Source organism: Dermacentor variabilis, chromosome 4 (assembly GCF_050947875.1).
Source record: "Dermacentor variabilis isolate Ectoservices chromosome 4, ASM5094787v1, whole genome shotgun sequence".
Classification (NCBI taxonomy): Eukaryota; Metazoa; Arthropoda; class Arachnida; order Ixodida; family Ixodidae; genus Dermacentor; species Dermacentor variabilis.
In genome coordinates, this window is record NC_134571.1 from 145,889,937 (window position 1) to 145,902,336 (window position 12,400).

At 50.1% G+C, this 12,400-nt stretch overlaps 1 protein-coding gene across 8 annotated transcripts in view; it reads left to right on the forward strand.

Annotated features, from left to right (window-relative positions):
* The window catches only part of LOC142579882 (cytochrome P450 3A2-like), an 84,836-nt gene that overhangs the window by 11,954 nt on the left and 60,482 nt on the right, over positions 1 to 12,400 (forward strand). For 6 of the 8 annotated variants that reach the window (XM_075690525.1, XM_075690520.1, XM_075690522.1 and 3 more), the window contains exon 3: positions 11,761 to 11,813. The exons of the other annotated variants lie outside the window; for them this stretch is intronic. In XM_075690525.1, the coding sequence (XP_075546640.1) occupies positions 11,761 to 11,813 (53 nt within the window). The remainder of the gene's footprint in view (positions 1 to 11,760; positions 11,814 to 12,400) is intronic. 8 annotated transcript variants of the gene reach the window in all.

Consider the following 12,400-nt stretch of genomic DNA (forward strand, 5'->3'; position numbering starts at 1 on the left):
CTATCGGCCCTCGGTGCGCCTAGACGCCTACACTGCCCGCATCGCAGATCGTGTTTAAGACAGGGCTCGCGTGGCAGTGCCATACGCACCAGCCGCCGGAGTAGAATGAAACATTCGCTTACTATCTAAATTACCAAGCATGGAGTAAGCGTACACAGGCAAACGTGAACAGTTCACGCTCGATGACCGCGGACGCTTGCTGTTAAAACGCTGGCGTGAAGAATCGCGGCAGCAGCAGGGAGCGAAGTGACCTTCGTGGCTGTCTATCGCTTCAACGAAAGCTGAGCGGTGAGAACACAGCGCACACAAAGCTACGAGCCGTCGGCGCGCCTAGATTGTGCCCTCAAAACAGATCGCATTAATATATGACCTTCAACATCGCATTTGTGCGCTTTAAGGGCTTTGCATCGGAGATATTGGGCTAAGAGGCTTTTGCTGCTACAGAAGTGCATCGCGAAGACTGTTCTGATTTTCTCGTCAATCATTAAATGTCGAAGAATTTGTTAGAAGACTACAAATATTAGGAGAGTGACTGCAGTGGTTAAGAGGCATAGCACTTAAGCTTGTGAGCGCATCATTCGGCTCCGAAGGCAGTGCGGGGTGGTCATGTTCAGTTCGCGCATAGATGGTCGGGTCGAAACCATGATGCGGCAGGAAAAGCAGGGCGATGTTCAAACCGTACGCATGCTTCTCATGCCGACGGAAACTGTAGTCCAGCACCTATACAACAAATGCCTCTAGAACGGAATGACTCGTATAGGGAAGTAATAACTCTGTCCCTGTTTTTGTGTTAGCTGTGCGCTGTGCGACTTTTACAATGAAGTGACCTCTATTAGCCCCGACAACGAACTACAGGGGCGCTGCGAGCACCGCTCACGTGACGTCGGGGCACGGACACGCGCCTGTCGTCTGCTACTGTTCGGGTAGACTGACTGAAGTTCGGGTGGTGTCCGGTTGCTTTCTGCGGTGTTTTCGTTTGTTCGCCGTCGTTCTCTCTGCTTTTATACTTATGGCGGCCGTCTCCAATATATTTTTACCACGTCTTCATTCGAGAAAATTTATTTAAAGAGCTCATTTCTTAGACGACAATGCAGCTCTCAAAGGCAACGCTACAGTGCCAGCCGAAGGAGCGCAGACCAGCCCATTGCGGGTTTTTCGTGCGCGGATCCACGATCGTGAAAACGTAGTACATAAGAATCCAATTATGATAACATACCTGCTGCGGTGCAACAAGTATGTCACAAACGACTTCTACACTACAACCTCTACAATAGTTACTTTGATTTACACGACTTCACAACAGTTACACGACTTCTACAACAGTTATTTTGATTTTAATCCGCTAAAACATGTTTGCTCACGACTAGTGGTTCACGGTACAATGTAGAATTTTTGCATTGCTTGAGAGAAACGCTCGGCAGTAACACGAGGACTTAACTAACACTGCAGTTTAGATTCTACAAACACAACTTGCTTCTTTATCTGCTTCTCAAAACTAGGCGGTTCTTCGGGTGTTTATTTTAAGTGGCAGTATTTTGAAGTAACGCTAATGAAGGCTTACATCTATTTGCAGAATACGAAAAGGAATGCACGAATATATATTCCCTTTTCCGTGCTACACGTTCAACTCGATCACTTGAGAAATTTACTGGTGCATGTTGCTTGAGGAATATACATGACGAATCTGTTTCGCGAACTGACACAGGCTGCTCGGCCCAAATTTTTTGGTGAAGTATGCCTTTTGCACCGCATGGTTGCAGCCAAAAAGAAGTCGAGGCGTCAATCATGGGTAGTATGGGACATAATGAAAATATCATAATTCCCCGGTGGAGGATCAAAAATCAAGTGAAAAATGTATGGCTTGTGGTGTTTGCTTTATAAAGGTTTGCGAGGTTCTCTTTTATGTACCGACGAAGCGAATAGTTCTCCGTTTGTATAATTAAACAACGTTGGACCGAGGCACGGTGAAGCAGAAGATGCTTGAATTTTCCTTTTCTAGGCAATCTAAGCTGCGCTGTATAGTACCTCGAGAATACTTTAGGCATTCCAATTGGCGCTGTAAAAATGGTTGATGGTTTCAATTCAAAGTTGTAGTGAACTGATGTGTTTCGCGAATAGGTGCCTCGCCATACGCACAGTCGGATGCTAGCGTTGCGCGAGGGTTGCGCCATACTGTCGATAAAGGCTACTGAGGGTCACCATGAAACATTTCATCGCTTGCAATTGATTGGCTCTTGATCTTAACCACGAAACTTTTCTCTCAAGCGATGCCTACTATGGTATTTGTGAATTAACGATGTAAATACTCTACATCACGCGCCGTCGTGTTAGCAGCCATGAGCAATTCGTTTTTTGGAGGCCTGTTTCAGAGAGGGTTTGGGAAAGTAGCAGCAAATCTTTTCATAGGAAATAGTCAAGTATGAACTTTTAATAATGCGTAAAAAAAAAAGAGATAGGCGCGCATTAATGCGCGCCTAACTCTTTTCTTACGCCTTAATAAATGACCCTACTTGATTAGAACGACTCACCAGAGTAATAAGAATCATGATGACAGCTTCGCTGGGCAGTGTCTTTCTAACACGGATAACATGTTGACGCCAGTTACGAAGATGTTTCTTCCATATAAAATGCAATGTCTCTCATAGCTAAATACTAAGGGAGTGTTAAGTGTTTAGCGAAGCATCATACACAACTTCGCTTGTTGAATTTGTGCACATTCTGTTTACACAAAATTTATGGACAGACACGGCGCATATATGCATTGTAAAACCAGTAGACCCCTTCAACGCTACTTAACTTGCGATATCCGAGCCGTAAGTTTTCTCGTCTCACGCGCTTTTGAAGAAGAAACTGCGGTTCAGGCATGGCAGCAGAAAGAAACCGACAAGCCCTTCAATAATCACGGCTCGAGCCATCCATACCCCAGGCATACACGAAGGGAAGGAGCGCGCGCGGCAGCCGAGCGAGCCGCAGCGAGCGGCGTCCTGGCCGTGACGCCACTCGCGAGAGGGCGCCACTCCAAATTCTCGCCGCTAATAAGTAAAAATTCCGAAGGCCCCATGCACTTCGTTATAAAGGCGTTCGACTGTGTTGCACTTCTTTGACGTGACTGGCACGTATACGCCACGTCCCACATAGCCCGAAGTATAGAGCATTTGTGTGCGCTCTAGCTTCCATTCGGTCACTAGAATTAGTTACTTTCTTCATTGCGTCACGATCGAGAGCGTGTCCGTTTGTCCCATTCTCGCCTCGTGGCAGCTAACGCTTTCGGACGTTGTGCTGTACCCACGCCTTCTGCACCCCCACCTTCGAGGTCGGCTCTCATTCCCCAGTCATTTCCTCTTAGCAGAGCGTAGGAAGACCCTGCGAAACATTTCAGCACCTTCGGGTTTAGCCCTAGCCGCACGGTTTATTTCTGGAGTAAAAAGAAAGTCACCACTCCCTAATGTGAAACCTATGCCTGTTTTCCTTTCGCGACATATTGGCTGGCACGGTCAATCTGTTTCGTGCGGCACATTGCAAACAGAGCGTAGTGTGGCGCGACTACCTCGCTAATCAGGAGAGGCAGCACGTAGGTACAGCGTGGGCACGATTCACAGCGGCCGCCGCAGACAGACTCCGCTCACGCAGCGCTTTTCTTCCATATATGCTATTGGTGGACGCGCTCTCCCCATGCCATCGGTGAGCAGACGACAGCGCGCTACTCTGTCGCCATCTCGTAGCATTCGTCGCCGCAAAGCACGTCTTGCGCGGTACTACACTTTTATTATGGCGCTTTCGCAATACCTCCTCCTTCCTCCTCACAGCCTTTTCGCTCCGCGTTCGCTCTTTCATCTTTTGTTGTTCATGTTCGATCGGTTACGCCGGCGCTCAATGCAGGAACGGGCGCCTAAGAGCTGCGCTATAAAATGATGGACAAGAAAAGGAGACGCACGTATCCCTTCTTTTTTCTTTTCTTTCTTTTTGTTTCTTGAGCTGCACATGATCGCACATGTGTCGGTGAATCGCCGTTCTCTCTTCGTTGTTATTATTTTGTGTTTCCAATCTTCAATCATTCTTAATATCTTATAAACTAGCCCAATCTTTAGTCATGGTCGATTTCACACAGCTTAGCGCGACGAGAGTAGTCGGCTCCGGCAAATGTGAACACGGCGGTGCGTTTGCGTTCGCCGTCGATGCACAGCAAAAATTCATGTGCCGGACGCAACTAGAGTTGGGAAGCGTGAGGAAGGAAAATATATCCGAAAAGGAATACTGATGCTCTGATAAGACGGCAAAATGGCAACTATACATCTGAGTGTTCGACTTCGTAGACCAAATTCCTGAGCCGTCACAGGTGCGCAGGCGAAGACAGGCACATCCCATGGAACAGGAAGCCCTAGCGATCAACGGCTTTTTTAATAATGCTATAAACACTGGACCGTAGCAAATCGGCGTCGGAAATGTACAGTGTTTGAAACGCAATACTCGGAGCGCGCGGCTGCCACCGTCATTGTTTTTCTTTTTGTGCCACAGGTTAGCACTATAGGTGGTCGCCGTGGGTTGAAATGCAGTTACAATGTCTTACAAAGTTTCTCGCTTTCACTGTATACCAGGATGCATCAGCTCGGTGTCCCCAGCGCTTACAGCCGGTACAAAAAGCACCGGCAACCATGCGCTTCGAGTATCGCGTTTCTCCAATTGCTGAATGTCCCGTTGTAAGCATTTGCTTACTATTTAAATTACCTACCATGGTGTCAGCGCGTACAGGCGAACAGCAACTGTGCGCACTCGATGACCGCGGACACTCGTTGTCAAAACGCTGGCATGAGGAATCGCAGCAGCAGCAGCAGCAGCAAGCGAAGTGACGTTCGTGCTGCCTATCGCTTCAACGCTAACTCTGTGGTGAGAACGCAGTGCACGGAAAGCTATGAGCCGTCGGCCCACCTACTCTGTACCCCCAAACCAGATCGCTTCCAAGATAAAGCGCGCGCGACCTCGCGCCTCCGAAGTACAACGCCCGCTCCATCACCTCCTCCGGTGCCATGGTGCAATGCACCCGGCGGAATACGGCTCGATTTCTTCCCTTGTGGACGCCAGATTCGCACGCTTTCACTCGCGCAGACAACGTGGGGAAGCCTACGTCTGCCGCTTCTGTACATTTGTGTGATTTCTTTGTAACTTGTCACGGGGTGCGGTAGCTCTGGCTCGTCCTCGGCCCGGATTGACAGTTCTCGGGCATAGCGGTCGGCGAGTGCGTTGCCTTCCACTTGCGAGTGATCCGGGACCCACACGAGCTCAACGGCCCGTCCCGGTGATTTGCATTTGGTGAGGATCGCTAGTGCCGCGGGAGAGATGTTCCCCTTGCGGTAGTTTGCGTAGGCGGTCTGGGAGTCTGTGACCACGGTCCTCACTCCCGGTTGCGAGGATTGCGAGGTTCCCGGTTGTGAGTGCGAGGGCCACGGCCACTTCTGCTTCGGCTGTATTCGTCGTCCGTATCGACGCGCCTGTGACCAGTTTATCGATGGTGGTGACGACCGCCGTTGCTCTGGTTCCGTGCTTGGGAAGCGAGGCGTCCGCGTAGAGAACCTCGGGGTCCTCTTCCAGCTGTCGAGCCAGTGCCTTGGCCCGCGCAGAGCGTCTCACGTCGTTCTTCCCCGGCTGCATGTTCCGGGGGAGGGGCTTGGTCTTAATAATGTCTCTCCACGTTGTGGGGAGTGGAACCGTTGTCGGTTGCTGTTCAATTTGTCATCCTATCTTGCGTAGGACGGCCCGACCATGCTCTGTCTGGCTCAGCCTTACTCTACGGTGGGATAGGTGTGCTTCCACCCTCTCTTCCACCGTGTTGTGGGCACCCATTTCCAGTCGCTTCGGCGTTGACGAGTAGACTGTGATGCCGATGGCGAGTTTGACTACTTTCCTTATCGTCGTGTTCAGCGTCTCGCGGTTCACCTTCGCAAGCTGGAGATACGGGGCGGAGTACGTTACGCGTGACACGACGAATGCCTGCACCAGGCGCAGTGCGTCTTCTTCTTTGATTCCTCTTTTCCGGTTGGTGACTCTCCAGATCATGCTAAGGACCTGCTCTGATGTGGTCTTGATTTTATTGACGGCTGCGTGCGCCTTGCCATCGCTGCGCACCAGCAGGCCCAGTATCCGGATCTGCTGCGTTGGCTTGATCTCCGTGCCATAGATAGTGATAATTATGTTCGGCGGCAGCTCTTTCTTTGGTCTTCCAGGCTGTACCATGAGCAGCTGCGATTTCTGTGGAGCGCGGCTCAGGCCGCAGGTCGGGGTATACCCGTGGACGGTCGTTGCCGCTCTCTGCAGGGCTTCCTCCGCCCAGGCATCAGACCCCGCGTGGTTCGTCCACACCGTTATATCGTCGGCATAAAACGCGATGTCAACGCCCTTGATCTGATTGAGTAGTTCGGGCAGGGCCAGGAGTGCTAGGTTGAAAAGCAGAGGCGATAGGACCGACCCCTGTGGGGTACCCCTGTCTCCGAGCTCCACAGGCTCTGACCGTTCATTTCCTATCCGGATAGTTGCTGTTATATGGTCAGGAAATCTTTAATATAGCCGTAGGTCTTGCAGCCACACCCCGTCTTGCGCAGGTTCTCGAGCACGCTGGCGTGGGACACGTTGTCGAAGGCCCCTTTGAGGTCCAAAGCCAGTATACCCCGGGGCGCGTGCCTCATTCCTCTTTTAATCACTAGTTCCTGTAATTGGATCAGGACGTCTTGGGTGCTCAGGTGCTGGCGGAATCCATACATGGTCGTCGGCATCTGATTTGTCTCGTCCAGGTGTGCTTGCAGTCTTCTGAGAACCATGCGTTCCATGACCTTGCCCACACAGGACGTGAGCGAGATAGGGCGCATGTTCTCGATCGTCAGAGGTTTGCCGGGTTTAGGTATGAGCCGTATACCTCGGCCTCTTTCCATTCTGCGGGCAACTTCGAGCTTTCCCAGGTTCTGTTGATGTGACCCAGGAGCCCGCGTGCCGCCGCATCACTCGTGGTATTGAGCAGCTTGTATGTAATGGCGTCCGTTCCGGGTGTGCTCGTCTTATTACTTTCGTCTATGGCTGTTAATAACTCCGTGATGGTGACCAGTTCATCCAATGCCAGATTTTCCGGTCCCCCGTACTCCTCCGGTATCGGAAATCGCCCTCTCTCCGTGTTGAGGTAGATCACCTTGAGGTCTTCAATGAGCCTTTGGCCGCTGCCACCGTAAGCATTCAGAACTTTGGTGAGGTTGCGGTTGGTTGTGGTCTTGCTGCTCAACGGGTCGATCAGGTGTCTGAGCAGGCACCAGGTCTTGCGCGCCGACAGCTGTCACTGCAGCCTGTCGCACGTACTCATCCAGTTCTCTCGGCACAGCTTGGTTGCGTACTCGGCGATCTGTTTGTTGAGGAGCGCGATGCGTTTGACGAGCTTCTTGTTTCGACGCTGACGCTTCCATCTTCGCGTGACCGAGTGCCGCGCCGCCCACATGTGTGCTAGCTTGGCGTCGACGAAGGGCGTCTGCATCGTTGTCACAACTTCTTGAGTAAATCTGCCGAGCGCGATCTTTTGTTCTCGCGCCCATTCTGCGTACGTTTGATGTCTGCCCTCCTCAGCGTTTTCTCCATAGGTCTTGTTTTCTTCGTCCGTGTGCTTGCGCATTCGGTTCCAGTCGGTGACCCGGGCTTTGCCGAGGGCCGCCCGGAACCTTGGTCCTTTGATCGTTACACTTATGATGCTGTGGTCGGAGCCCAGGTCTACGTCTTCGTTGCGCCAGGCCACTTCTAGGGAGCCCGCCATCCACGACAGGTCCACGACGACCCTTTCGGGTGACGACGCCTGGTTCATTAAGGAGCGCCATTTCTTGGTCCTCCATTGCCTTTGCTAGAGCCTTGCCTCGTTTAGATTGGTATTTGTAACCCCATGTAGTGAGAGGGGCGTTGAAGTCGCCTAGGACCAGGAGCGGCTTGTTCCCCGTCAACCTCTTCGCCTGGCTCACTGTTGTTTCAAAGTCGTACTGTCTTTGTGACGGCCTGCAGTATGCGCTCATCCCAAACAGGTTTCCGGCACTGCCAATTGTTTTTGTGTGAACCTCGACCAGCGTGTGTTCGCAGCCCTTTTGCGCCGTGAGGTGCTGGGTGGCTGCTATGTTGGTGCGCACCAGTAACGCCGTCCCGTCACGTAACCCGGAAGTCTGGGTCTGCCGTGTGTCTCTTGCAACGCGATCATATCCGGTTTATGTGAAGTTGTAACTCGGCTTCCTTGGTGGGGACGCCCCTGCAATTCCACTGGTAAATGATCGTTGTATCGCCCCACCCCCCGCGGATTTGCTTTTTACTGTTCGGCGTCTGCGCCATCTTCCTCTGACGTTTTGATGCGACCGCGCCTGTACGCGATCGATTCCTTCACTTTATTGGCGCGTTCTTTCCTTAGCGTTGCGAACTTGTTCTTCGTGGTTATCGTCGCTGTCATCGCCGCCAGTCGTTCATGCTTGACTGACAGGATCTTTATTTGACCCTCGAAGACCTCTAGCCTGGCATTCATGTTGCCGAGATTCTCTTTAATTTTATTGATGGCTGCGAGTATCGCTGCCAGTTTGTCCTCTTCCGGCGGTTGCTGTTGTTGATGTGACGTCTGCGGTGCCGCTGCTCGTCTCGAGTCAGCGCTGGTTTCATCGTTCATCGCTTCTTCAACATTCAATGCTTGTTGCATGGGCTGCGCCTCTCCTCTCCATTCTTGGTGGAGCGAGGGCGGTCCATCCGCGGCACGTTGCGTTTCTTGTTGGCGTCTTCGGGCGCCGTGCTCGTTTTGGTTATTTTAGTCGCTGAGCTGCCGCTAGCTAGCGCATCTATTTTACTCATGAGCGCTCTGATCTGCACGTTCTGTTCCTGAATCTGGGCGTTTTGCCTTTCTGAGTCTTTTAAGTTCTGTATATTCGCCGCACTCTTGGCGTGTTGCGGCGTTTTGGTTAGAGGGGGGAGGTGGGGCAGGGTTCAGGGGCGGGAACTCTCTGTCGTTCCCTAAAGCGACGGAAGACCTGTCGGTCCAGCCCACCTTTTTTTTTCGGCGAGTACCCTTCGTTGGTTGGACTCGACCCGGGTTCTCGAGCGGAAGACGCCGGGGATACCGTTCGAGGTCCCGGACCAGATCGAGAGCCCAATGCGAATCCACTTGATTTCCTCCGCCGCGACGCTATGCCTCGTTTCCCCATCTGGACTTCGTTCTTTACGCACACGTTCCTCTAGGTGCCACTACCTTGCCGCGCGCAGAACGTGGTCCATCGTGCTATACCCGGCGTGCGATTTTCATCACCTCTAGGCGCCTTCCTCGTTCGCTTGCTTGGCTGCCTCAGGCAAACACAGCCGATCTGAAGAGGTGGCCACTTACGCTTGCGCGTAAAAACGACGGAAATGTTAAATCAACGAACCTGGCGGCACCGGCTGCAGAGCCCGGCCCGCCATCACATGCCATTACATTCGTGGAGCCACCGCATGAAGGCGCCACCGGTCCAAACTCCTCCCGCGCTCGGTTACTGGAACAGCAGTGCATTTTTACAAGTTTGATGGTGCATCTCTCGAAAATGACGTTATCCGCAAGGTTCATTTCAAGTGGATATGCCTTGCAGTCTCACCAGCTACAGTTAGTAAATTGCAATATGTGATGTAAGGTAATTAGTTAAAAACTTAATTATCCAAATTTTGTTGAATAATACGCTATGCATTTCGATTTCGCGTGCAAGTAATGTCCGCCTCTTCGACTAGACCAGCTGAAAGAGTAGAATTGCGCTGTCTACCACAGGCAATTTTCAAGGTTACTTAAATATTTGCAGAAACGCATGCTATGCCATGTATACTGTTAGACGCCGTGTGGTCGTCATTAACATTTTGGTTATCCCACGGACTAGTACGGAGGCTACATCGACTGTAAGACTGACCGTTGAAAGAGATGGCCGGATGGCTTGATTAAAGGCACAGCAACATCTATAAGTAAACTTAAAAAGCTTTTCTTAAAAGGAAGCTTTAGCTCTGCGTCAACTCCAATTTTCCTATTCTGGTGCACGCAAAACGCAGGAATACATTTAGAAGACAACCGCTGGGCAGATTTGAATTTGAGAAGGGGGGTAAAATTCTGGCAACTGCAGGATGTGAAAAGCTGATTTAAGACGTCAAATTTCTTGCATACCTCTTAGAAGGTTAGCAAGTGAAAAAAGAAGAGAAGCATGAAGTTCACAAATACGTAATTCTGCACCAGAAGCAGATATCGTAGCTCTCTAAACAGCATTCGTAGAGGTATCTTAAGCAGACAAAAGTTATTTGTACATTTACAGCTTGCGCGAAATTGCTACTGTGTTTACAAGGATTTTGCACAAGTACTACTCACTAATGAGTAGTATAACTGCGAGCGGTGTCAAATGTATTAATGTCCGATCTGGATGCATTGTTAGGGACAGTTTGTAGAATTGCGATATCACTATTTATTGGGGATTTACAGAGCTGTAAACTCCATATGGATATATCTTTTTTCTTTTTTTCTTTTCCTATCTTTTCTTGGTCGAAATTTTTCTTGTTTGGAGTTTTTGTGCAAAACGATTGGTGGCATAAAATAATCCTCTTCTTAGTCACTAGATTTCAATTACCTTTCTTTAATGCAGCCGCCCTCATCTTAATCGGTGCTATAAATGCCGAGAAAAATTGTTTCTCCGTTTTCATGTGCTTCACCATCATCATCATCATCACGATCATCATCATCATCATGGTTACGCCTACTGCAGGGTAAAGGCCTCTCCCATACTTCTCCAACTACCCCGGTCATGTGCTAATTGTGGCCATGTACATAGGTAGAAGCTATTGGCGTTCACATATTCATGTCTTTGCCAGGTGGCGCCATGCAGAAAGTATGTCGTTAATGCGTTCTGCGAAGTCGCGGCTTTCAAGGCTCGTTCAAACTGAGATATTCGGCCGACATGGCGGTGCGGAATCTATTTGGGCGACAGTACGTGGAGCCGGAAGTCCCTCTCCGCGCCGAGAAGTTCCAGACTGACTGCTGCCGCCGCTGCCTACGGAGCCTCTAAGACCGATAATGCGATCCAGCACATCAGCCTCTTGCGGTATACTTAGGAAAGAGCACCGACCGCATTCAAGCTCGCGATCTCGTAGTCACCTGAGAAAGCTGTGTCGGCTGCCGCTGTGGTAGAGTAGTTAGTAGAGACGTGACAAATTACCTGCACGGTTGTGAACAAGCCCTACGTGAAGCGCTCGTAAAGTGCTATACTAGTTGAAAAAAAAGACTTGCAAACTCCCTGCGAGCGCTGAAAAGTGCGAACAAACGAATGTGTGCAGGGAATAGTACACGAGTGGGCATACTTAATTCGTACTTGATATATCGTGCTTTCTCCTTCTTGTCGTCGTGTTTCAAGAGCTAGTAGCCCTGGTGGTGCGAAGGGCAAGCGATATGAACGACAGGATATTTCGGCGGCAGGAAATTCCGCGCCGCTCTAGAAGCCGAATGTCGCAGTGTGGACGAGCCATAAACCTCTGCGCCCTCTGAGCTCGTGAGTCAATAGTTCCGACTCCTAGCAGTATTTGCTGTTGTTTTACGTGCACTATGCCATGAATAGCCTCCACGGTCAGCTCAAAGTACCCGTATGCCATCTATGCTCCTTTAGCGAATAATGGCAGAGAATGAGTTATTCTTATCCGTCAATAAACTACACACTTTGTTTGAAACCTTGTAGTTATCCGAACGTGATAACCGTGCTCCTGTGATTTCTTGGCAAACAGGAAAGCTACAAGGTCGTCGGCAAGTGGATCGAGGAATACGGCAGTGTGTTCGGGTGAGCTGCTTTCATCCGTTTTTCGGCGGCGATATATCACACAATAAAGATTTAAATGTGTATGCAAGTACAAGGTGGCCGAGATTCGCTCGTAAAGTTTGCTTGTATCCACACCCTAACATGGCGAAGGGCCGGTGCCTGCCGCGCTTTCATCACTGTGTAGCATTCCGATTGCTTTCGGTAACGTTTCCGTTATGAAAAATAGGGAGTTTCCAGCTTTTTCTTTTTTTACCGGCCTGTAGACTTCGGCTTTTTTTTTTTTTTTGACACGGTAGTTGGAAATCACATCTGTGAGCTTGATCGCTTTCGTTAACATACTCTCATGTGGATTGAATGGCTGCTGAAGCTCCACGGGCATATCATAATCATCATCAGCACCGATATCTTCATCATCAACAACAATTCAATAATTCATAAGTTACGCATATATTGAGGGGACAATCGGAATTCGCAAATTGAAAACTGTCAAGGGGACCTCTGAGAAAAAAAGTGCTCAGGGAGTCAGCACCGTTAAATCAGCAGACAATGTCGGTGGCGAGATAAAAAATACATTATACAAGATATACATGAGAATTATGCCAAATAAT